The 27199-nt window shown below is 47.7% G+C and overlaps 1 protein-coding gene across 3 annotated transcripts in view; it reads right to left on the bottom strand.

Annotated features, from left to right (window-relative positions):
- The window catches only part of LOC126542316 (cytochrome P450 1A1-like), a 128295-nt gene that overhangs the window by 50725 nt on the left and 50371 nt on the right, over positions 1-27199 (bottom strand). Inside the window, exon 1 of one of the 3 annotated variants that reach the window (XM_055077159.2) lies at positions 13261-13321. The exons of the other annotated variants lie outside the window; for them this stretch is intronic. Coding sequence (XP_054933134.2) covers positions 13261-13319 — 59 coding nt within the window. The 5' untranslated portion in view covers positions 13320-13321. Of the gene's footprint in view, positions 1-13260; positions 13322-27199 lie in introns of those variants that run through there. 3 annotated transcript variants of the gene reach the window in all.

The following is a 27199-nucleotide window of genomic DNA, read 5'->3' on the forward strand; positions in this document are numbered from 1 at the left end:
ATTTTGTTATAAAAGAATATTCTTGTATGTGCCAAAAAATTGTGTTCAAAATAACCGATATATCAATGCTTCCATGTTTTTTTCTCTATTTGATAAGTAAATAAAATATCATACTAACTTTAGAACTATATCAGTTCGAAACCAGCAAGGCAGTGCATGCCGCTGATATAAAATATGTAAAGCTAGGCCATGAAATTAACAAGCTGAGGACAAATATTGTAATGAAACTTTGTCATTCAAGAACCTTGTTTAGATTCTTGTACATATGCAACGGCCAGTGAAAAATCTCAATGACGCTGTCATTTGTTTCAATGTATTACGCAGGAGCAGCTGTCATCGGTCGCGTAGCGAGAGTAATTGCGCCGAAATTATAGCCGCAACAGAGAGCACGTATAAAAAGCAGTTCTGCAAAATAAACGAGGGTGAGTCAAATGAAAAAAGCCAATGCGAATATATGACAAAAGGGGTACTTCATTTAAAAGTAGTCTCCATGAGCATTTAGACATTTGTCCCATTGACTGAGGAGTCGCGTGATTCCCCTCTCATTAAACTTCTTGGGTTGCTGCTTCAAAAAATCTGCAACTGACTCTCACGTCATCATCCGAGACGGATCTGATTTGCTTGAGCTGTTTTTTTTCAAATGCTCCAAAAAAAGTGGAAGTCGCAAGGCGACAGGTCTGGGCTGTATGGCGGATGTTGCAGGGTTTCCCACTTTAACATTGCCAGCTTTGTATTAACCACATCAGCGACGTGGGGACGGCATTGTCGTGGAACAAGATGACCCTATTCGTCAATTTTCCACGTAGTTTGTTCTTGGTTGTGACACGCAGCCGATCTGGCGTTTTACAATAACGAAACAAATTGATAGACTCTCAAGATTTAGCAAATCCTATCAGTAATGGCCCGTGACGATGGAAAAAAAAGTGAACACCTTTCCGGTGATAATGACGGCCTTTCCTTTCTTGGAGGTGGGGAATTCGAATGTTTCCACAGTCAGCTTTGCTGTCGTTTTTTCAGGTTCGTAGAAGTGGCACCATGGTTCATCCTCGATCACAATTGGAGACAAGAAGTCGTAACCCTTATTGTGATACCGGATCAGATGAGTCAAGGCAGCGCTGAACTTCTCCGTCTTCTGGCCGTAGTTCAAGATCATGGGCAGCCATTGCGCACACAAGAGCGGATAACCGAGATATTCATGAATTATGGCGTGAACCGAACCGTGACTGATGTTCACACGCTCTGCCAGTTCATCGATGCTTATCTTCCGTTCTTGTCTCATCAGCTCATCAACCTTTGCAGTTTTGTTAGGTGTGATTGCACTATGGCTTTGGCCCGGTCTTGGATCGTCTTTGCAACTTTTACGTCCTTCTTTGAATCGTTTGCTCGAACGCTTCACAGTGGTGTTACGTTTCGCCTACATCGCGCGGTAATGCCGGCGCGGATGCAACGGACGCCGGGGCTTTGTTCAAAGCGGCGGACATTTTGGCCCGTTCGACGCCGCCGAAACGCCTACCCGCCAAGCGTGTCCAGGCGTGTTTCAGTGCCACGTGTCTTCGTGTGTGCGTGTGTGTGTGTGTGCCCTCGCTTGTCAAAGCGCGGCAGCCGGGGAGCGGAGTTCCCCGAATGAGGAGCCTGGAGGTCTCTCGGCTCAACCGTTCGCGCCGTCGTGGGCTCATGCTCCGCCGTCCCGTGACCTTCATCCCGTGACCTTCCCTTTTGGACCGCGACGCCGAGAGTATAAGAGCAGCTGCCCCCGGACGCCAGGAGAGAGGCTCCGATTTGTACTGTTGAGTTACGTGCTCTCCCGTCTCTCCACTTCGGTCGACCTGACCGGCCGCTCTTTTGCTATGTTAGAATAAACAAGTTGTTCTGTTACCAGTCTTCTCTTGCTTTGCCGGGACATCCGAATGCTTCCAGTGCCCCAGGCCGCCAGGCCAACGCTACCCTTGGGGCTTGCGACCCATTGGCAATAACGGGCGTCAGCACCGAGACCCCATCAACTCGTGCCAGCGGTGCGATTCCAACATCTGGTTGCCAGCGGTGAGATCGCGACAACGGAGGCCAGCAGCGAAGAGATGCGGTTGACTGTATGCTGAGCAGCACAACGACCATCCGGGAGCAGTGCAACGAGCCCTGTGTGATGACTGGTTGCCTGCAGCGGAACGACTGCGCGGAATTCTTGGCTGCGAGGTTTGGTGAGTGCGGGACTTTCTTCTTCTGAGTTTTGCCAGGCTTTTGTTAGTGTTAGAAACAGAGCTGGTAATTGTGGTTGTCGTTGCTACCGGGTTAGTTTGCGGCAAGACAATAGTAGGCAGTAGAGAAAGCAGCATTCAGAGCAGCCATGGATTTGAAGTCGTTGCGCAAACCGAAATTGCTGGAGCTTGCGAGAGAGTTGGGTCTGGATGTCTCAGACAAACTCAGAAAACCAGAACTGCTAAGGGCTATTCTTGAGTTAGAAGCTGAGGATGACGAGCTGTCGGAATGCCTTGAGACCATTGAGGAGAGGGAGCGTGAACTTAAAGAACAGAAAGAGAAAGATGAGCGTGAACTTAAAGAGCAAAAAGAGAAACAGGAGCGTGAACTTAAAGAACAAAAAGAAAAAGAAAAAGAAGAGCGCGACCGTCAACACGCTTTGGAAATGAAGCGTCTCGAGTTAGAGATGGAACGCGCTCGTAATGGAAGTCAGGCACACGGTGCAGGAGAACGAGTATTGTTCAAAATGACTGACCTGATGCGGCCGTTTAAGCTTGGAGAGGACATTGGTTTGTTCCTGGTTAACTTTGAGCGAACGTGCGAGAAGCAGGGGTTCTCTCGGGAAACGTGGCCACAGCGCTTGCTCACTTTGCTACCCGGCGAGGCGGCCGACGTAGTCGCTCGCTTGGAGAGAGAGGAGGCAGAGGATTTCGACAAAGTGAAATCGAGTCTGCTAAAAAAGTACCGGCTGTCAGCGGAGGCGTTCCGTCGGAAGTTTCGGGAAAATGAGAAAGGCAGAAGTGAGTCATATACAGAGTTTGCGTACAGGCTTATGTCAAACATGCAGGAGTGGCTCAAAGAAGAAAAAGCGTTTGGTGACCACGAGAAAGTTCTGCAGTGTTTCGGGCTAGAACAGTTTTATAGTCGGTTACCTGAGAACGTGCGGTACTGGGTCTTGGATAGGCCAGACGTTAGTACGGTGGCTAGAGCCGCTGAGTTAGCCGAGGAGTTTGTGACGCGTCGGGCTCGTGGAGCTAAGGACGGTCAAAAGGGTGAATTTGGCTCCAAGTTTGAGAGGCCAAAGTTCACGCCCATGAGAGCAAAGGGGGACACACGTAGTTCGGATGCAAGTGAAAGCAGTCCGACCGAACGTAAGGAGACGGCGGCAACCGAAGCCGAACGCAGAAAGCGGTTCGAGACGAGGCAAGCGCGCGTTTGTTATACGTGCCAGAAGCCGGGTCACTTTTCGGCGCAGTGTCCGACCGAACGTGAGGAGACGGCGGCAGCCGAAGCCGAACGCAGAAAGCGGTTCGAGATGAGGCAAGTGCGCGTGTGTTATACGTGCCAGAAGCCGGGACACTTTTCGGCGCAGTGCCCAGAAACAAAACCAAAAGTCGTGTTTTTGTCTTTATGCAGCACTGACGAGAACATGAAGCTTCTCGAGCCTTACATGCGAGACCTCCTCGTGAACGGGAAAGAGTGCCGAGTGCTTCGCGATACCGCAGCTACAATGGATGTAGTTCACCCCTCTTACGTAGAACCCGATATGTTCACGGGCGAGTGCGCATGGATCAAGCAAGCAGTGGAAGCTCATAGCGTGTGTCTGCCGGTAGCAAAAGTGCTTATTGAAGGACCTTTCGGAGCACTTGAGACGGAGGCCGCAGTGTCATCTATGCTGCCCCCCCAGTACCCGTACCTATTTTCGAACAGGTCCGATCACCTCCTGCGCGAGAAGGGGCTTTTGTTTGGTGAGGCTAGCGTTCAGACCTTAACCAGATCGAAGGTTCGGGAGCTCGCTGCAAAGGCGGTAGTTGCGGGGCCGACGTTGTTGAACGATGAGAAAGGGTCAGAGGCGCAGCAAGCTAGTATTCAGAGCACGCCCGAACGGGATAAAATTGAGCCTGTAGCGTTAAAGGCACCAGATACTGGAGAGGAAATTCCCGATGCGGGAAAGTTAGAAGAGCTTCCGGTCGAGCTTCCGGGACTAGGCTCAGTGACGAACAGGAAAGACACCGATCAAGTCATTAGTGACTTAATAAGTAAAGCATCGCTGTCGCCTGAGCAGAAAACCGAACTACACCAGCTCTTACAAGAGTTTCAAGGTCTGTTCTCTGAGAGGCCTGGTAGGACTTCTGTCCTTACTCATGACATAGAACTTACCTCCCCAGAGCCAGTACGATCCAAGGCGTACCGGGTGTCACCCCGCCAGAGCGATATTATGGAGGCTGAGGTAAAGAAAATGCTACAGCTCGGTGTTATTGAAGCGGGTGAGAGTGATTATACCTCCCCTTTGATTTTAGTTGAGGTACCGGGCAAGGAACCTCGTCCTTGCGTCGACTACCGCAGGCTTAATTCCATCACTAAGGATCAAATTTATCCGATCCCTAACATCGAGGAGCGCCTTGAGAGAGTGAGTAGCGCTCAGTTTATTTCCACCCTAGATCTTGTCAGGGGTTATTGGCAGGTTCCACTTACAGAAGAGGCTAGTAGGTATGCGGCGTTCATTTCACCAATGGGGACATTCCGTCCTAAAGTTTTGAGTTTTGGTTTGAAGAACGCGCCATACTGCTTTTCAAGCCTCATGGATAAAGTGTTGCGGGGACAGCAAGAATTCGCTTTACCGTATCTAGACGACGTAGCGATATTCTCCGCATCCTGGCCTGAACATATGGCGCACTTGCGGGCAGTGCTAACCCGCCTGCGCGATGCGGGCTTGACAGTCAAGGCTCCCAAGTGCCAGTTAGCACAGGCCGAGGTTGTCTACCTCGGACACGTGATTGGTCGGGGTCGACGCCGCCCCTCTGAAATAAAGGTGGCCGCTGTGCGAGACTTCCCGCAACCGCGCACGAAGACCGATATTCGGTCGTTCTTAGGTGTCGCTGGCTACTATCAGAGGTACATCCCCAGGTACTCTGATATCGCGGCTCCCTTGACGGATGCTCTAAGAAAGACAGAGCCGCAAACAGTCGTCTGGGATGAGACGAAGGAAAGAGCTTTTAGCGCCCTAAAAAGCGCCCTAACAAGCCAGCCTGTGCTACGATCGCCCGACTACACAAAAGGGTTCGTTGTTCAGTGTGATGCTAGTGAGCGAGGCATGGGCGTTGTACTGTGCCAACGGGAAAATGGAGAAGTAGAACACCCCGTCCTGTATGCTAGTCGTAAGCTGACGAGTCGTGAGCAGGCGTATAGCGCCACCGAGAAAGAGTGTGCGTGTATCGTGTGGGCCGTTCAGAAATTGTCATGTTACCTAGCTGGCTCGAGGTTTATCATTGAAACGGATCACTGCCCTCTCCAATGGCTGCAGACCATCTCTCCCAAAAATGGCCGCCTCCTGCGCTGGAGCCTCGCTTTGCAACAATATTCCTTTGAGGTGCGTTACAAAAAGGGGAGTCTCAACGGTAACGCCGATGGCTTAAGTCGAAGCCCCTAACGTGGGAATCAGCCTCAAAATTGCTTGTTACTGATGTTTTTCTTCCTGAGGCAGGATTTTTAACCTATTGCTTTTGTGTAGTGTTTCAAAGTGATGATGTGCTTTTTAGTGCAATTTTTCCGATTTGTGGACGCGTTCTGAGTGCTGCTAAACTACTGTAAGGAACTAGGCAGCAGTATAAAAGGGGAAAGAGCCTGGCAGGGCTTAGTGAGGGTTGTGCCGTGCTTGCTGACTGAGCGGTTGACTTTCGGCGTAGTTCTAACGCTTGCTGGAAACGAGAACAAAAATGTCAACTCTCCCGAAGTCACTTTGCAGTGTCCTGTGTGCACCTGAACGTGAGAACGAGGCCTTCTCTGTGCGCTGCGCTCAAGAAACGCCAAAGGACGCCCGACTACGGTTATGAGCATCATCGAGCGACATCCCTCCGGACAGCGGATGCAGTCCCCTGACCATCGGGATCTCCTTCCCCCGGCGGGGCGGTCTGTTACGTTTCGCCTACATCGCGCGGTAATGCCGGCGCGGATGCAACGGACGCCGGGGCTTTGTTCAAAGCGGCGGACATTTTGGCCCGTTCGACGCCGCCGAAACGCCTACCCGCCAAGCGTGTCCAGGCGTGTTTCAGTGCCACGTGTCTTCGTGTGTGCGTGTGTGTGTGTGTGCCCTCGCTTGTCAAAGCGCGGCAGCCGGGGAGCGGAGTTCCCCGAATGAGGAGCCTGGAGGTCTCTCGGCTCAACCGTTCGCGCCGTCGTGGGCTCATGCTCCGCCGTCCCGTGACCTTCATCCCGTGACCTTCCCTTTTGGACCGCGACGCCGAGAGTATAAGAGCAGCTGCCCCCGGACGCCAGGAGAGAGGCTCCGATTTGTACTGTTGAGTTACGTGCTCTCCCGTCTCTCCACTTCGGTCGACCTGACCGGCCGCTCTTTTGCTATGTTAGAATAAACAAGTTGTTCTGTTACCAGTCTTCTCTTGCTTTGCCGGGACCTTCGAATGCTTCCAGTGCCCCAGGCCGCCAGGCCAACGCTACCCTTGGGGCTTGCGACCCATTGGCAATAACGGGCGTCAGCACCGAGACCCCATCAACTCGTGCCAGCGGTGCGATTCCAACAGTGGCCAATTAATGCAATGTTCAACGTACACGACAGCCATACGGCGACTAATTTCGTTTTGAAAAATGCCTTCAGCTCTCAAAAACCTCAGGGCACCACGCTGCTCAACGTCTAGAGCGTCCATTATGTCGCGCCACCATGTTCAACCCAGTGCATGAGAGCATTAAACAACCTTGATACTTAAATCTGCGTGTAACTTTTGTAATAGAGAGATGCCACTGTGTCACGTGCATGCCTCGCAGATAATGGACCCAACAATTATTGCACGGGGTGGGTTGGGTCACTTTCATTTTACTCGCCTTCGTACATTAGAAATGCGAAGATACAATGGAATATACAAGTGCGAAGATACAGCTTGATAAAAGGGAAAAAAGTTTCACTGGAAACAAAGTTCACTGCACGTATACACAAAACCCCGCAACAAGATATTTAAGTATACGTATAAATCTCCAATATATCTACTTATGTAAAGAAAATCACTGTATACAATGCGTCAAACAAGGCAAGTAAACATGTTGCGCAATCAGAGATTCTCAGAGTCCTAGATTCTCAGAGTCCACCCCCATTCCATCCACTCCCCCCGATGTATCGCGCGCGACGGAAGGCGGCGCGCTTGCTCCCCGCTTGTTTCTTTTTCGCACACAAGACTGAGCCACCATCGTCGTCTCACCCATTCCAGCCCCCATCCCTCCCCCTACGCTTTCACACGCACATACAGCATGGGGCGCGCGGTCACGATGTTATCGCCCTTGGACTTTATACGAAACATGAGGGCGACGGCGACGGCAGGAATGCGCCTGGAGTGCCCGTATAATTGCTATCGCAATACTATATAATAAGACTATCCGGCAACTGAAGCGTCCCGTGGCCCATTACTGTCCGCAAAAGAAGAAGTAACAAAATCGAACTTTCACCATACGACAAGTCGCTGCGCCACAACAATGTCTTTCTTTTTTTTTCTTTTGTGGGGCCGGCGCACCGAAATGAAAAAAGCGCAAAGTATGTTGGCCACAATCAAATGCCTACTTTGGGCACCTAATGTAGCTACCAAAAGAATACCGAAGAAAACGTGAGATGCTTGGTCCACCGAGAACCATACGCATACTGCTCGGTATCCTACACTGGCGAGACAAGACTTTCCGGAGAAGTTGCGCTCAAGCGAACGCTGTGCGTCGAGTCCCCACAGTGATGGCGGTGAGCGACGCTAGTTTCTTTTTCTCGTCTGCTAGCCAGAAAGTGCCCCCAAAACTCTGCCAGGCGAAAATCCACTCGGCCAGAGAAAAGCGAACGTGCACCGAAGTGCGCCGCGCGGTGGTCGGGGTAACACCAGTTTGTATAGGTGTTTTGTGGTAACACGAGAAAAACTCATGCGCTCTGGCTGCCTCTGGCAGCCCGTGGGTAGGGTAGCGAGGACAAAAAAATTGTAGAGGCTCAATGTGTCCTCGCGAATAAAAGTCGAAGTAGAAAAAATAAACAATGACGTAGTTACCTTGGCTGACTTTAGTGTTTGACATGGATGCTTTGGCGTAGGTGAAAAAAAAAAAATGGTATTTTTTTATGTGTCATGACGGCACAAATGAACCACCACATCCGACCTCGCTGCTAGCTTTGTCAACTTGTCTGATAGTGTGTTGATTTGGATTGTCTCGTTGTATTGTCCGATGTAAGACTTTGGAAAAGTCAATGCACCTTTGGCGTCCAATATTTATAGTAACATCAAACCCACAAAGTTCCGCAATTGAAAATCTAAAGCCCAACTTTGGGAATGCCAATGCACCTTTCACATCAAAACTTTATGAGAACTTTATACCCATAAATTTCGGAATTGACACCCATGCGCTGCGTAGATTCCGCGGCCTCCGCAAGATGCCGTGGTGAGCCCGTTCGTCATCAAAACGCCCTTGAAACTTTGTGCTTGGATGGGTCTGCTTGGCATTATGCGACTCCCGGTGCATGGGCGCTGCCGCGAAATTCAGCCCGAGTTCGCAAGGTTCGCGCTGAAATGTCTTTCCGAGCGTGAAAAAGACATTCTAGAGAAAATTCAGAATGATTTTCGGCACCGGGGAATGCTTGGGTGAGCGGTGCATGGACAGCACGAAAAAAATTGGGGTAGGCTGAAGCCCCATAATTTTTCAATGGCTAGCAAGTCACTGTGGTATCATCGGCAATGAACGTGCCGATCAAAGTGCTTGTTCAGCTCATGTAGAAGACAACCGCCTATCGATCCCGCTGTCTAGGACAGATGCTGCAAGGATGCTCCGCCTACTTGCACGCCAATGCACAACATCAGAGTGGAACGAACCCCATTTTTTTCAACCCCGTTTATGCACCCTGGATCCACACTTAAGCCTCCTACTTCCACCAAGACTTCCCCGAAGAGACACGACCTTTTTGTGTTGGCTATGGTTGGGCGTCGCGTTTACCAATGCCTACGCGTTGCGCGTAGGGATGACCGACAACGTAGCGTGTGGCGACTGCGGCGACGCGGGAACAATTCACGTTCTTTGCTAGTGCCGGCAGTGCAGTACGCAGGGACAATCGCTTTCCGTCGTTCTGAGCCTGTTGGACGAGTAGTCTCTATCGGAAGAAAGAATTTTTGAAACATCGACGCGACTTGACATCGCATCAGGAGGCTGCTCAAGCGCTACTGCGCTGCTTGAGATCGACCGCCCTGTATGAACGCCTGTAATTGGAACGCCTTTTCTGTTACCTGTTTTTTCGTTTTTTCTTTGTTTTTTTTCCGTCTTTACAACCCCTATATCCCTCACACCAGAGCAGGGTAGCAAACCGGAAACTCGCCTCTGGTTAACCTCCCTGTCTTCCCTCTCTCTCTCTCTAAAACATACGCTTGGAAACGTTGCGGAGCGTGGTTAAGTTTTAGCATGCAGTGCGCAGAAAATATTGACAAAGAATTCGTACTCACGTGACGAGCGCTGTGACGACACGCAAGAAACGTACCCTCCTTTTATGCGACACGGAAGTCATCGCACTGCGCAAAAGCTTCTTCAGAAATGTGGAAAAATTTGGAGGACGTTAAAGCTCCGCCTTTAAGAGTGGAACGCGATATCTTTCACAGATCCCTGACTGCTTGTCACGCTTCCCGGCAACCGCAGCTTTCTTGCGTTTGTGCGGAGGCGAGCGTGATCGTGTTGCTGCAAGGAAACGAACGGGCCGCGCAGCTCGGAAAAGGGGTGTGTGTTTGAGTTTCTGCGCAACAAAATTATATTTTATTGTATATTCAGATTAAACTCCGACGATATCATGTCTATAGGCTGTGTCTAGGTGGCAATTTTACGATCTTTCTGACGTATTTCACTTTGAGGAGTGTTATTAGTTCAGTAACGCATCTGCGCCACGTGGAGGGCCTGCGTGGTTGTGTTTCGGAATGATTTTTTCCCCAAGCGACGTCTGACGCCGACATAGGATTTTTCGCGACACGGGGCCTTTAACGCTATAGCGTTGAAATTTCTGATGTAGTGCGAGCGCTGCAGGATTTAGTGCCCGGACAATACTACCATAAAGAAACATATTACTGAGAGAGAGAGACAACTTTATTCGTCAGAGTGGTGAGCTAATTCATGGGCTCAGCAGGAAGGCCCGATGGCCGCCAGTCAATGCATGACGGCGACTTCTTCGGCTCGCTCCACGGCTCGGAGTTGCATGTCCGGGCTGGAGCTAAGCAGCACTTTTTCCCACGATGAAGTTGAGGAAGAGGCCACGAGATCGGATGAAGGGGGGTCCTCCTCACAATCCTAGAGGATGTACCTGAGCGTAGCTAGCTCGCCGCACAGGTGACAGTTCGGTCTCACTCTGTCCAGGTAAATGTGCGAGTATACGTAGGGGTTCGGGTATGAGTGTATCTGTAACCTGCGCCAGGTGATCTCCTGACGCTTGTTTAGTTTACTGTGTGGTGCGGGCCTAGTGTGCCGTGTAAGTCGGTAATTTTAAGTTATGTCGTGGTATGAGTGCAGGACTTCGTTTGAGGTCTCCGGTTCCGACAGGCCCTCCGCTCGGCTAACAAATCCTCGAGCATGTTGGTGGGCCGCTTCGTTCCCTGGATTCCCCGCGTGAGCAGGGACCCATACAAATTCTATTGAGCGTGGTTCTTCTCTGTTGCATAGTGACTGTAGGAGCTTCAGTGTTGTCTGTGCCACTATTCCTTGCGCAAAGCTTGTTATGGCGGTTTTGGAATCACCCATAACTATACAGGCGTCTGTTGAGGCTATGCCCAACGCAATGGCGACTTCTACTGCTTCGGGGTGGCAGCGCGCAACTGTCTGTGCCTTGAATACTGGGCCTGGAACGGCGCAAATGGCGTAGGGGTGGGATCGATCAGAGTACTGGGCTGCGTCGACGTGCGCCACGGCAGAGTTGGTCCTGTACGTCTTGTTTAGGGCCTGGGCCCTCGCTCTTCTTTTGCCGTCGTGGTGGCCGGCGGGTGTGTTTTTTGGGCAGCGGTTTGATGACGAACATGCCCCTTATGTGTGTTGGGATGGTGGCGGGGTCAGTGCCCGTCGGGGATGCTCTGAGGCCCATTCGAGCAAGGATCCAGCGGTTGGTCTTGCTAGCTTGGAGACGGTGAACTTGTGATGTGCGGTGTGCTTCAATGAGTTCATTGATGGGGTCGGGAACTCCCAGTTGAAGAAGTTTCCCGGTGGATGTGTGTCTTGATAAGCCGAGGGCTACCTTGTATGCATGTCGTATAGTGCAAATGAGGCGAGCTCGTTCTGTCTTCTGCAACTGTAGGTATGGTAGTGCATAGGTGAGACGGCTGACGACAAAGGCCTGGACTAGTTGGAGCTTCTCCTTCATGCCTTGCTTACGCGCGCTCACTCTGTGCAGCAGTCTCGTGGTCTGGTTCATCGTCATGTGGAGCCAGTCAATGCTGATGCCGTCCCGCCGGTTTTGCGTTAGAATCATGCCCAGTACTCGTTCGTGCTCGACGTGGGTGACTGGCTGCCGGTTTACGCGTATCGTGATGGGAGGTGGGGGTGACTTGTGCTTGCTTCGCCGGGGTGGCCGGATAAGCAGGAGGTCTGACTTGTGCTGGGAGCACTCCAGTCCCACTGTGTTCACGTGTTTCACGACGATGTCGGCGGCATGTTGGAACGTTTCTTCAACTGTGCCGTCCAACGCTTCACACGTCCAGAGCGTGATGTCGTCGGCGTATAGCGTGTGTCTGAGTCCCGGGACTTCATTAAGTTTCGGAGGCAGGGTGCGCATTGGCAGGTTGAGTAGGAATGGTGACAAGACTGCGCCTTGCGGCGTGCCTCTGTCCCCGAGCCGGATTACAGGCTAGCGCAAGTCCGGTTTGTGAGGAATGACCTGATGTAGTTGTACGTTCGTTCGCTGGGTTGTGAGTTGGCTAAGCTCTCAAAGCACGGCCGCGTGGTGCACGTTGTCAAAAGCCTTATGGACATCCAGATTTAGTAGAACTTTCGTGCTCGAACCACTGTCTGGATGCAAGAGGTCGTGGACGCAGCACGTCCTGGGTAGACAAGTGTCCAGACTTAGTAGAACTTTCGTTTCTGATTATGAAGCACGCCGTAGTGGAGGACTCCGGAAATTTCGACCACCTGGGGTTCTTTAACTTGCACCTATATCTAAGTACACGGGTGTTTTCGCATTTCGCGCCCATCGAAATGCGCGCGCCGTGGCCGGGAATCGATCCCGCGAGCATATGTAAGCATGCCGTACAAATGGACATAATAAACCCGCCGATCGCCAACATTTTACTGGAATAGCCGTCAAGATTCTCGAAGAACCAGTATTTCAGAATCAGAATCAGAATCGGTTTTTATTGAGATCATTAGAAAGATTACAAGTTGTTAATATTCAGGAGGAGGACCCGAAGTCAAAGACTGCAATGGGACCTCAATTACAAACTAAACGCAATAAAACAAAAGTAAAACGTAATCAGCTCACGCAGATAAAAAAAAAAGAACAATTCAATCAGGGCTCTCTTTATTGCAATTTTCTTACCATTTCCGAGCCACTTTTCTCAGTTGCACACAATAGGAAGCAGTGTTTAAGTACAAAAGAGTTTATTTTTTCTTGTTTACGTGGGGCACTGGGCAGAAAAAATACGGTATCACGCACTCGATAAATACACAAAGTACAAAAAGAATCTTTTAGCAATGACAAGCAACGCGTCAAGCAAAAGTGGCACTTGCGAACCGTTAACAGGTTAACATGCTTCACAAAACGATCCGAAATGCGCATTACACTGCTCGAGCTGCGCCAAATGAAACGTTTGTGTGATGGTACGGGTGAGTCACATATAAGAAATTCTATGCTTTAATCTTTTAAACTTTTAACTTTTAAAAGAGCAACTTTTGGAAAATACGTGCTGGAAGTAATGCACGTGCTCTTCCGGAAAAGACGGGTGCAAAAACAAACGGGTGCCATGGCTCAGACTCTATGCTACACATCCAAAATACGCTCACCCTGCATAACAAACGTATTCCTAACAACGTTCTTAACGCAAGAAACAGCAAAATTAACAGTGCAGAGAAAAGGAAACACCTTACCGCACGAGCGAGGCGGCGCACGGAAAAGCGCGGTGGGGTGGGCATAACCAGCGGCACATGACCGGCGCGGCATCAACGCCTCTGTAGAAGCGGGATGCGTGGACGTAAACCCCTGGACGTATGATAAGCTGTCTACCTTTGAGGTAAAGTGGAAGCGCAAATCGCTACTCCGCCTGGTGGGTGGTCAGACTCTTACTTACTCGGCCGCGAAACGGCTCGAGTGTCCCCTCTTTACGTAGGTATGTTTCGTAGCAAACGTTCTACTGAGGCATCATTACCTTTACTATGATTATCTTCACTATCATTTTTTCACAAATCACCTATTATTATTATTATTATTATTATTATTATTATTATTTACGGTGCATGCATCAGCCGTGTGACGTAATCCAACGCAAGGCTGGGCCGAGGGTCTCCTAAATTTAAATAAAAGAAATGAAATATAAGAAAGAGATTTAGTTGCCTTATGACGGTGATGGCTACCCAAGCTTACCCGAACCCGACCTCGAGAAAGAAGGAGCTGCGGGTTTTCGCTTGAATTTTCGGCTGTTTCATTGGCGTATATTTCAGTGTATTACTTTGCGGACGTAATATTCGCTACGCGACGTATACGCGCAACGTTCATGTGCTTGCAATGCTCAAAGATGGTGAGAGGACCTCTAAGAAGTCATAATGGGCTTCGAGTGGACCGTGATTTGACCTGATTCTTAAGATCTTAATCACGACAAAGAAGTTCTTCAAGTGCACCAATTGAAGAATGTACTCTTGGAAGAAATGGTGCTTTTTTTTCCACGTCCTTCTTTTTTTTTGTCTGTTATTTCACTCTGACAGATATTCAAATGCTCACGCGCTTCAGAAAGGCAAATTAATAGAAAACAATGTTCCGAAATTTTTACAAACATATAGCTACTTTTGAGCACCAATTTTTGAATGGTAATCGCGTTTGGGGGTAATTTTTCAATATCCCTCCGGAACAGCATGACGATCACTCAACTGCCGCCATCGACATTAGATCCGTTAGCGGCAGCTTAATTTTCATCTTGCTCGGGGGAAGGCGGGGAGTCAGATTATTCTTTTTTGTTCGTAACATCGTCTAGGCCTGAAGAGCCACTGGAATATAAATGTAAGAGCGAGAAAGACACTGATAATTATGCGCAGGCTTTGGAGAGCTGCATCACGCTCTTAAAATTGTGTTCGGTCTCGGAAATACGTGCGATATATATTTTTTAAATTTAGTTTTATAATTTTAAGGCTGACATATGAGGAAAGTTGACGGTGAAGAAAAATGGACAGAAAAGCTTGCATGGCGTCGAGTCATCCAGCTACAGAGTGGCGTCCTGCTAGGATAAGCATTGCTGCTTTTGTGCAATGAGCACCTTACGCGACGTGGTTCTCATACGAGAATATTTTCCCTTGACCCTTTCGTAATAATTGGACTGGTAATATAATTTTTATAGATGCATCAATATTACCATGCATCCGGTCTTTCCACACCAGGCGTTGCGGCTCGCGGTTGCGGCTCATTGACGAGTACGTCCGGTAGTAGGAATGAAGGAAAAAGGATTTATTTTACGTATTTACAATGTCTCCAGATAAGGAAGCCCACTCCATGTAGGAGCATGTTAAACGTCCGAGTTCACATCAGGACCCGTCAGCGCACCCTTATCTCCGCCTATCTTTTCTTTCTGTCGGGGCAGACGCACACGACTGACGCGCGACTCGGCCCAGTTCGAAGCGCGGGCTGCCATCTTCTCCATCGGCGCGGTCACCTGCCATCCGGCTCGTGACGTCAGTCTAGAGTGCGCGCCCATTGGTGAAGGCTCGTGTGCCTCCGCCTTGGAGGAGTAAATGCCCCTTTTTTTTTCTAAAGTTGTACCCAACAATATATACCAAACTTCTTTAATTACTTCACTAAATTTCTTTGGGGCCAATAGCTATTTCTACAAGCAACTCACCTTAAAAGGCATGATTGTGCTGGCTGCCCCAGTCCATCAAAGAAATCTAATCGGAATAAAAGAAGTGCGAGTGGTACATCTTGGCCAACCTGTTTCCCTGTGAACTAAAAAAAAAAAAAAAAAAACGCACACACATTGCTGTAGCCGTTGCGACGTGCACTTCAATGCTGCATGGCTTAAGCATTAGCACAATCAGAGTACGGAAAACACTCAGCAAATGCTACCTGTTGGTAAAACAAAAGAAATTATTCGTAATTTCCTAATGCACTGCTCACTACTAATACTGTTCCCTATAAATGTAGCCCAGACACATCTCAGGTCACTGTTTGAGCCACTTTGCGTTCTCTGAAAGAACGCGAAGCTTGGTGCGCCTGCATACAATGTGAACTGACAGAAACACCCACCCGATTCTTTGTTCGCCGAAAAACCACTTAAGAGCACGCTAGCCTTTTGCCGTAATTGGCTTGCTGGCCAGGGTCAGAGAAGTTCGCTCAGAGTTAAAGACAACTGTACCACTTTTTTGTGCCGAATTCGATGGACACGTCCGCAAACATTGCGGCGCCATCCTGACGTCAACGCACCTCGGAAGCCTCTTTAGGGCCGGCGCTTGACAAAAGTGCCGTGTCACGAAGCAGAGGCTGTTGCAATATATATAGAATGTATTCGGATGATGGTTGAAGGCACCCGACCTCCATACTACGTGAAGTATAACGGAGAAAGAAGGCTGTCGTGATAGTTGTCCCCCGTCGGGTAACTATCACGAGATTGTTGGAGATTGTTGGGCATTGAAATGAAATACAGGAGAGCATCGCCTTCGTTTTTATTAGATCCCGCCGAAAAATCTGCCCTAACGTATGGGAACATCGACGCCGCTGCCGGAAAGACGCGGCTGGTTCACGTTAGTTGATTGACGACAGACCATTGACTTGAGCGATACGCGATCAATTTATCTTGCGTGCTTTTTCCTCTGGAAAGAGAAAAAAAAAGAGGCTTTCTTGAGTATGTTGTACCATTTTGCCATCTCTTTCGGTTTTCTTGTAGACGCTGGCTTATAATTTTTAAACATAATTGTTCTGTTCTTTTTCAGAGCCGATTTATTTCTCGACACACATCAATTTCACCTTTCGGCCTTAACGGGATGAGAATTTTGCGCTCGTTTCAGTATGACGGATGAAGTAATAAACAGGTTTGTTTGGATGACATGAAATGACGACAACGGTGTTTGCACTCCCGCTCTGTCTGGTTCACGAAAACCAGCTCTTAGCCGCATTTCTCACTCTGCAGGGCTTGCGTGTTTGCGCTGTCTAGAGCGAGACGGATATTGGGCGCGCCTGTAAAGCACTTTTGACAACTCTCTGGTGGCAGTGCTGGAACGCGGGCTCGAGACCGTGCGAGCTCAAGATTACTGCCCCACGGTCTATCGCTGTTCCCTTCAATGAAGAAGCCAGCCAACACTCAGTGCACAGGGCCATCACTCACGCTTGCCACGGGAAGGTGATAGCGTGCTATGCGAGACAACGGTGTACGAGACAGTTAATGTTGCCAGTAATGTTTTATAAGCAAACGGGTCAGTTTGTTCTTGCTAGCGTCGTTCTTTTAATGCGTGAGCATTAGGAGTGTCGAACTGGAAAAAGTGTTTGTGCGTTAAGTGTGCGAAGCAGGTCACATGGTATATATATATATATATATATATGGGTTTTCTTCAACGTTCAGCACGCAGGACCCCACGTAACATATGCAGGAAAGAAACGATGAACTTTTTGGGCTTTCGACGTGTTAACGTTTTTGGCTGGTGGACCAGCCTTCGCCAGAGTACTGTTCTCTGAAGAATGCTGGTCCACAAGCCGAAAACGTTAAGTCGTCGTCATCATCGTCGTCGTCGTCGTCATCATCATCATCATCATCATCATCATCATCATCATACTTTAATCCCCTGCAGGATGAAGGCTTTTCCCTGCGATCACCAATTACACCTGTCCTGCGCCAACCGACTCCAACTTGCGCCTGCGAATTTCTTAATTTCATCACTCCATCAAGTCTTCTGCCGTCATCGACTGCGTTTTCCTTCTCTTGGCACCCATCCTGTAACCCTAATGTCAATCAGAATATCGGCTATCCCCGTTTGCTCTCTGATCCACACCGCTCTCTCCCTAACTCTTAACGTTACGCCTACCATTCTTCGCTCCATTGCTCTTCGTGCGGTCCTTAACTTGTTTTCGAACTTCTTTGTCAGTATCCAAGTTTTTTCCCCATATGTTAGCACCAGTGGAATGCGGTGATTGTGCACCTGCATTTTTAGTGATAATGGTAAGCTTCCAATCAGGATCTGATAAGGTCTGCTGTATGCGCTCCAGCCCATTTTTATTGTTCTGTAAATTTCCTCCTCATAATCAGGGTCCCCTGTGAGTTATTGACCTAGGTAAACGTACTCCTTCACCGACTCTAGAGGCTGACTGGCGATCCTGCACTCTTGTTTCCTTGCCCAGATATGGATTATTATCTTTGTCTTCTGCATATTAATCTTCAACCCCACTCTTATACTCTCTCTGTTAAAGTCCTCAATCATTTATTGTAACTCGTCCCCACTGTTGCTGAACAAGACAATGTCATCTGCAAACTGAACGTTGCAGAGATATTCGCTATTGATCCTTACTCCTCAGCCATCCCAATGTTAATAGCTTGAATACTTTTTCCAAGCATGCAGGGAATAGCATTCGAGAGATTGTGTCTCCTTGTCTGACCCCTTTCTTTATACGTATATTTCTACTTTTCTTGTAGAGAACCAAGGTAGCTGTGGAATCTTTGCAGATATTTTCCCAGATATTTACATAGGCCTACTGTACTCTGTGCTCCTTGATTACGTAATGCCTCTATGACTGCTGGTATCTCTGCTGAATCAAATGCCTTTCCATTATCTATGAAAGCCATATAGAGAGGCTGATTGTACTCTGTAGACTTCTCGATTACCTGATTACTTTTTTTATTTATTTGTTTCCACAAGCAAGGAGGTACATGGTTGTGGCGGAAAAACAAGGGGAAAGAAGCTCCAGAGAAAGCAACTTGACGAAGTATTAAGTAGATGTTAAGTATTAAGTAGATGGATGTGATCCATAGTACAGTATCCCTTCTTGAAGCCAGCCTGTTCCCTTCGTTGACTCAAGTCAAGTGTTGCCCTTATTCTATTGGAAAATATATTGGTGAATATTTTTACAATACTGAAAGTAAGCTAATAGGGCTATAATTTTTTAATTCTTCAACGTCTCCCTTTTTGTGGATTAATATAATGCTGGCATTTTCCCATTTCTCTGCGGCCCTTGAAGTCATGAGACATCTCGTATAAAAGGCCGCAAGCTCTTCAAGCATGATATCTGCTCCATCGTTGATTAAATAGAGCGTTATTCAATCTTCTTCTGCCACTTTTCTTTGTTTTATGTCTTCCAAGGCCCTTCTAAATTCATCGCAAGTTATAGAAGGAGCCTCCGTAACCTGTTCCTTACTACTTCCAATTGAGGTATCCTGGCCGCTCTGGGTATTTGTATAGGTCCGTATAGAATTCTTCCACTGCTTTTACTATATCTTCGAAATTGCAAATGATATTGCCCTGTTTATCTTTCAGTGCATACATCTTGGTTTGTCCTATGCCAAGTTTTTTCTCACTGATTTCATGCTGCGTCCATATTTATACTGCTCCCCCAGTATTTCTTACATTATAATTTCAAATATCCTTTACTTTCTCCTTGTTGGTCAGTTTTCACAATTCCGCGAATTCTATCTGATCTCTTCAGTTGGACAGTTTCATTGTCGTTTTTTCATTAGGTGTTTCGTTGCTTAGGAGAGCTTACCTACTGGTTGCTTTGGTGCGTTACCTCCCACTTCAATTGCTGCTTCTGAAGCCAGCCTAGTTATGGTTTCATTAATTACCTCTATGTAATCTTTATCTCTCTGTTCTAAGGCTGCATATTTATTTGCAAGTGCCAACTTGAATTGGTGTGCTTTTACATTTACTGCGTCTAGGTTAGCCTCCTTCTTTACTCCTTTTCTCTTCAACTTGAGGTGAATCCTAGCCCTCACTAACCTATGTTCACTGCACTTTACCCTACCTAACACTTCTAGATCCTGCAATATATGCTGGGATGGGCAGAAAGTATGAAATAAAGTTCATTTCTTGTTTCATCATTGGGGCTTTTCCAAGTCTACATTTTGTTCCAACGCTTTCTGAAGAAGGTGTTCATTATTCTCAGCTTATTCCCTTCCGCAAATTCTACCAGAATCTCTCCTCTACTGTTTCTAGAATCGAGGCCGTAGTTGCCAATTGCTTGTTCACCAGCCTGCTTTTTCCCCACTTTTGCATTGAAGTTGCCCATTACTACAGTATATTAAGTTTGCGCTTTTCTCGTGGCTAATTCCACACCTTCATAAAACTGATCTACATCGTCATCATCATGACTGGAGGTTAGAGAGTAGGTTTGTACCACCTTTAATCTATACCTCGTATTAGGTTTTATTACGGCTACTGCTACCCTCTCAATAATGCTGTAGAATTTGTAAATGTTGCCCGCTATGTCCTTAAGTATTAGAAATCCTACCCCATATTGCTTCTTATCTGGGAGTCCTCTATAGCAGAGGACGTGGCCCTTAGTGCTGTATAAGCCTCACCAGTTGTTCTAACCTCACTATGGTCAATAATACCCCAAATAATACTCGTTATTTCCTCAAAGAGTCCTGCTAAGGTAGCCTCACTCGAGAGAGTTCGGATGTTAAAGGTCGCCAGGGTTTGTTTTTATTGGCGGCCTGTACGGGTCCACAGATTCTTAGCGCTCTCTGCTGCGTTACAGGTCTGCCGCCGCGTTGGTCAGGTGCACCACAGCTGCTGGGGCCTGAGGGCCATGGGTTAAATGTAGGAATAATGAGGGAGGGGGCCGTCGAATACTGCACCAAGGAGGCCAATTCCTGCTTTGGTGAGGGAGTGTCTTTGTTGAAGCTTAGTGGGCATTCCTAATTGGATTAGTATAGCCCCACTGATTCTCGGTGTTTTCGCCAGTGTCAGGCGCCACTCCAAGCCTGGAGATGTAGGGTACTGGAGGAAGTGAACTTGAAATGACCACCTTCAGATTAAAAAAAAAACACAGAGAAAAAAAGAAAACTCAAGGACTTGAACTTCTGACTATAACAACCGAGCATCCAAGCTAACTCATTCAGGTAACCCTACAGGCTGTGAAGCCACCTTATTGCGGAGAATTTCAGCCCAGAGGATCTTCTACATGCGTAAAAACTCCCTTGATTTATCTGCGACAGATGGGTAGCATCTATCGCACAACGCACAATGTAGCATAGCCCAATGTAGAATTATTTCTAAGTGGTTTTGACCTCGTAGTTCTGGAATCTCACGCGCGCAGGCGACCCTGAACGCGGCTAGCTATACGAGGCCTCTGGAAGAACTCGTCTTGCTTCTTACCGACACGTCTTACGAACGCGTCTTACTTCCGTCTTGCTTTTTTTCCACACACACACACGCACGCACACACACACACACGCACGCACGCACGCACACGCATACACATGCACACACGCACACGCACACACGCACACACGCGCACACGCGCACACGCGCACACGCACACACGCACACACGCACACACGCACACACGCACACACACACGCGCGCGGTTCTTTGCGATGCTCATAATCTGCTACAGCATTGCCTGTTGTGGCCTCCGTTGTACCCAACGCCAGTACTCTCAAACAGTTGCGGCCTTCGCCTAACATGCTTGCCACTGAAAAATTCAACGGCGGGCTAGGTACCCTGCATGTAATACAATAAAAAAAATTCCACAATAGGCATGGACACCTACGGCTGTTTCGAGTTTGTTCGCGAAGTTAGGAACCTCAAAATTGAGCGAAAAAAAAGGTATCCGACTGTGGGGAATTCAAAAATAAAATTGAGAGAGTTTTTTTTGTATTAGTTGATGGAAAACGAGCGGAATTGGACGCCAATATATTTCACGCCTGTTCAGAAGAGAGAGAAAGAGAGAGAAAGTGGCAAGAAATTGTATACAAGAAAAATCGCGCACAGGACGTCAAAGAGGACGACAGTGCTTCCAAACTTCTTTTGAAAGTTGCGGCTCCATCAGGCGAGCAGCCTTGGAGCAGCAATAAATCGTCGCCATTTCTTCAAAGCGTGCGGGCGTGGCCGAATTGGAGACATAATCTACAGCTGCGTGTAGATTATCTGGCGCGCTCTGCCAAACCTGAACATGGGGCCGCAATATGAACTCTTCTTGGCGGGAACTATAAGGTTGACGAACGTAACTTGAAGAAAAGTCGTCTGCCCTTTTGTACTTATTTTTCTTAGATTCCTTCTTTGCGACATCTGAGGAATGAAAGCGCTGCGTGAAATGCCTTGACAGAACACGGAAAAGTATGAGCGAGCTTACGTTGACAGAAGCGTCACTGTAGCAAAGCTATAAGAAAAAAAAAATGCTTTGAAAATGCATTTCATACAGCGTCAGTGCTGTCGTTAAGAAAGCTAGAATAGAAAACCTTCAAGTAGCTGGTACCCTGCGTTACAGGGAAATAGTATTTTTTTTTATTTAGAAAGCACCTTACCGGCCCTGTCGGGCATTGAGTAAGGGGAAATGTAACAATGAGCTGTTAAATACGATGGAAACAACTCAAAAATAAATCTAACGCAACTGTACAGTGGCTGAACTAAAAAACAAAACAAAGCACAGAATGCTCAAGCATAACAGGAAAAATAAGAGGAAAGAGATTATGCAAAAAGCGCGCACAGGTGTTTACGAAATATTTTGCGATCAGTTATCGATACGATATCATCGGGAAGACCATTCCAGTGGAATGACCAGACTACGCACTTATTTCATTAGGCTCTCGACAACAAAAAATTAAAGTTTTGGACACAAAGAGTTAAGTGCAATGGGCGTTCATTAAAATACCAGAGAGCATGAAAAACAGTACTTTTATAATCACATTAAGAAGCGCGCGTGAAGGTTATATGCACAGATTATCGTCGCCTGGCTTCTTGAAACAGCAGCTTGCTTCTGATAATTTTGAATAGACCAATGATCGGACATCCAACTTATTTACTAGCTCGTAAACAGCGGTTCACAGTAAAATCGAACTTGGGTCCACAACTTTGCTTCGATTTGCATATTTACTGCATAGCGTGCCGTGATGCAGCATGGGCGCATGCAGAGCAACACTGGGGATATGGACTCGTCACGCGAGTCTCACGAGCCTGGGTGTTGCGAACGTTACGAGTCCCGGCGCAGCGGAAAAATTGAGAATGCGAACGGACGGGCACGTTCGGCCCATTCCTTGGCAACTTCATGGTGTTCACAGCAGAGAACGAACGCCTCCGGCGTCCCTCAACACAGCGGCAAGGTCTGTAGTTGCGTGCCTGAACATGTCCTTCCCAGTCCACCAGCGTGGGCACGGATCAAAAAAGTGCGCCCCTTTGCGCTGTCAGCCACTGGTTTCGCAGGCATTGAAGCATTCTTTAAGTATATTTGTTTAATATGGGTCTTGACGCTGAGAAGCTCTGCGTAACCCTGGGTCACTCTGCGCCACCCACATGCGATTGTTGTGGGGTCATTCCCCACCTGCGGCAAGTTGCTTTTTCATCCACTTTCACTTCCATTAATTTATCGTTTCTTTGTTTCATTTATTATGCAAGTAATTTCCCCCATGCTGTCCTTGATGTCAGTGTTTGTTGGCTTATGATATGACTAATAAAAACGGGCCCCTCGGTTAACCCCCTTTCTTCTAGTTTAGAAGTAAGCCTGTATTTTTTACTCTTGGAATGTATTCTCGCCCATCCACTCTGCAATGTACAACTATGTACCTTGAGGGTATCACAAATAACTAACTAAATAAATAAAAGACAGTGTCCCTTTGAGAGCGTCAGCAGCTGTTCCATATGAAGCCGTTCCAGAATGTTGAGACCCGCCGTCGTTGCTTAGTGGCTATGATGTTGGGCCCCTAAGCACGAGGTCGTGGGATCAAATCCCGGCCATGGCGGCCGCATTTTGATGGGGGCGAAATGCGAAAACGCCCGTGTACTTAGATTTAGGTGCACGTTAAAAAACCCCAGGGAGGTGATCCAAATTTCCTGAGTCTCCCATTACGGCGTGCCTCATAATGAGAAAGTGGTTTTGGCAGGTTAAACCTCATAACATTCTTTCAGAATGTTGAGCACAGAGGGTAAAACATAATATTTCAATCAATTAGATTTTGCTTCTGCTATATATCTTCAAGGCATGCGGGCAGGCTTATCATTGCGGAAGTTCTAGGTTAGCACACTGATGCTATCGCGTGATGAAACGTCCTAGATTCGCACGCGAACAGCCCTGAAAAAAAAAATGGCTATGAAGATACCGTCAGTCTCTCCCGCATTTCACCCATCATTAAACTGAACGAAAAATATAGTATGCTGTCATCCTGCCGGGCATACGTACGCATCCGCACAAAGGTCTGTCAATACGGTAACACAGAAGTTTCTTTGTTGAACCCGTATGGACAAAGGGACAGGTAAATTTAATGAGGCTTTGCAAATCTCTATTTATTTTTGTCCACTATTTCAGGGTGCGCCGGAAGAGACCTAACAGAAAATACACCCACGGGATGTCATTAGCAGAGGCTTCTATGTTTCAGTTCATGCTGCTGTGCAGCGCGGCCCGAATTTAACTTTCCTAACCACTCTAAGCCGAACACGAATGTCGAACGCAGATGAGTTCAGTGCACTTGAAATTCACTTCATGCGCACTCGAACTTCACAGCGGGAACTACTCACCTTTGTGTCTGGAACCCTCGACGAAAGAAGTAAGGCAAATAAATTCTTTTGAACTAGTTCGATCTGCTTCGGCCGCTCTTTATAAAGCAGCGGGAGCCCATGTTGTGAGAGCGACTTTGCCGTGCTTCGTCGCGTCACTTCAGTGCGTCGCTGTGAAAAAAAAAAGGATGCTTGGCAAAGAGCGCCTGCTATTGATAGGCAGCGGGATGGTTTTGATCCCATGCAATCGAGCAGTAACTTTCTCTCCTACCCGACTCAGTTCACCTTTAAAGTGAGTTCCAGTATTCTTTCAGGCATAAGAAAGACATATGTTCGAGATAAAAGATAAGAAACCGCTCGAAGTGAGACCCTGCTGCTATGACGTCCATGCATAGCCGAAGCCAACGAACTGCTGCAGCCAATTAGTGCAACTAAGCGCAAGAAAGGGGGGAAGTACAGGGGAGATATGAAATGGGATACTGAAGTTATCTCGAAGCAAAACACTGAATCGAATATGCGCATTTATTGTTTCCTTTTTACTTTCTTTGTCATAAAGACATGCAAGTCACACGCAGGAAAAATATGACCAAGCATCGTTTCAAACAGATATCAAGATTTCCTACAGGTAGGCCAAGGGCGTTTCGTGCCAAGGGCATGGTACTCCAAGCGGACAAACATACATAACGGAGATCCCGACGCAGACGAAATAATTAGTGGGATAGCTTTTTCCATATTTGAAAAAGAGAGCCCTTCGAGAAATGAAGAGAGAGAAATATACAGCAAAATAAAAAAGTTCAGGCAACTTCGATGCGCGGGTGGAAAAAGCAGCGCTATATAAAGCAAAACGCAAAACCGAATGCAGAAAAAGTATCCTGCCTGCTTTGTGTTAAGTCTGACGTTGGTTCTCCTGATGCGTATCATCCAGACCTAGCCCAGCTGTCGGTTCTTTTAAACTTTGAGACTTCAGATGCAAGAGAATAAAAAGAAAATTGCTGCGCTTGAATGCGGTTAACCCAGGTTTGCCGAGCGATAGCAAGGTTTTGCTTGCTTTGGGAAAGGACACAGACGCTGCTCGGCCCGCTCGGCGCCGTCAGCACCTACCGCATCTCCAGCTCCACCGCAAGACAACACACACACGCTGCTCGGCGCGGCAGCAGCAGCGAGCGAATTGACCTTCAGGCTGCGTCTCGCTTCAACGCGAACTAAGCGTCGAAAGCACAGCGCGTACGAAGCTACCAGCACTCGGCTAACTTTGTACACAGCGCAGATCACTTTCAAGACGTGGGCGCCCACGCGGCGTACGCAGCAGCCGAAGGTAGTGGCAGGCTAAGTCCCAGTTTGACCTTTGCTGAGCTTGAAGGTCACATTTACGGAACCAGGCGCTTTCTGGGTTTGTACCTGGAGTTGTAGAGCTATCACTATAAAGATCCTCGAAGCGCAGATAGCCTGCAGGGGGTTATTTTTTAAGTGTACACCTAGTAGACATGTCCATTTTGTCTGCTGCTGAAGTGCCGATTGGTTGGGTGCGCCTGCATCTTTCTGACGGGTGCCGCAGCCCAGCCAATCAAAACTTCAGCAAAGGAAATGCGTGCGTTCGCTAGGTGGACACTTACAAAATACCCCCCCCCCTCTCCCAGCACTGATAACGAGCGTGTTATTGACAAACCGTGTTGACATAAGTATGTTCATTCTGGCCTAAATCTGTCCCAATTAATATTCACTCGAACATGCTTGTGTAGACTCGGAGTGAATTTGACGGTCCGGATTGATAGATCTTGTCCGGATAAGAGCGAGAAACGGTTGCACGGCCTACGGGCTAAGCGAAAAATGCAAAGTGCAGCTTAGCAAGACGAGTAGGAAAGAGCGCCACTGATTCAAGCGGGGTAAACGAGAGCGACGTCCAGAGAATTGACCAAAGCGTCGCCGTTAGCCCCTGATTCTGCTAAGTAATCCGGATTTATACCGGTGATCCTTGAAAGTGATCTATTAATGCCAACAGCTGGAATACACCAGCTGCTGAGGTTAGCACGCTGGCTCTAATCACATGGTAATCCACTTAGCCCGTGTAATTAACTCACTTTGTAGCTTCAGTATCCCTAGTGCCGGTGTCATAAACGTTTATGCTTTTACAAAGCGCTTGAATATTGTAAGGGCTAGCAGCGATAAGAAGATGACCTCACCTGTAGCAACATCACCATTACCACCACAAAGGGGGGATACAAAAACATTTACTGAAAACAATTAAAATATGTTTTCTGTGCGAAGTTCTTTCTTTGTTGTAGCCATGCACAACTGGGTATGCATCATTACAACATGAAGAAAGCTATAGGAATAATGTAGCTATCTTCATGCTAGAATAATTATAATGACGAGACGTTTATTTGCGAAAGAAGAAACCGCAAGCGGAAGCACCCTCCTTCTTCAACGTCGTATTTGTATTATCAAGAAAACTGAAGGAAGCCTAAAGGGTTCCGCATTCTTGGGACTGATATATACTTGAAGCGCTGAGGCAAAAGACAGGAAATATTGTTTTCACGCTTTCTGTCGATGTATCCGCCCCCTATTACTGTTTACCCTTACTACCTTCAAGCGCCTGGTGAAGGGGCAGCAACTTTTGATACGGAAATTATAGGTGCTGTGTGTACTGAAACTGGCCAGTTAATTGGTCTGGCATAGTCAAGGCACGACATGATCATGATCATGATTATCTGGGGCGCAACTATGGTTTGGAATGTATGTGGAAAGTGATACCAATTTATGAACAGCAGCGGCTTACTGGTGTTCTTGAAAAGTGCACAAATGGCGTTTTCTGCCTGTGCTCACCCGAATGTATTGAGAAGCGCAGAACCTTGGATGTTAGAACGGAGACTTGGGAGGTAAGTAATAACTGACGGACACTGACGCAACAGGCATCAACAGATGCTACGGTAATTGACATAATATGAGCATTGCGGATTAGATAGCAAACGCGGCTTGGTGATACCGAGGCTGAAATTAAGAAGGAAAAGCTGGCTTCAAGAGGAAATGGGATGCGTGCCACAAACACCTATCCGTGTAGTTGAGCGAATACCATGTGAACAAAAACGCATTTAGGAACGACCGAGGATCAGGTGGGGTGAAGTGGGCAGCCTATTCGTCTGCAGAAGGGTATAGCCCGTTAAACAGTCTTTATAGTGCAGTATGCGCTTAATTGGGC

Source organism: Dermacentor andersoni, chromosome 2 (assembly GCF_023375885.2).
Source record: "Dermacentor andersoni chromosome 2, qqDerAnde1_hic_scaffold, whole genome shotgun sequence".
NCBI classification, from domain to species: Eukaryota; Metazoa; Arthropoda; class Arachnida; order Ixodida; family Ixodidae; genus Dermacentor; species Dermacentor andersoni.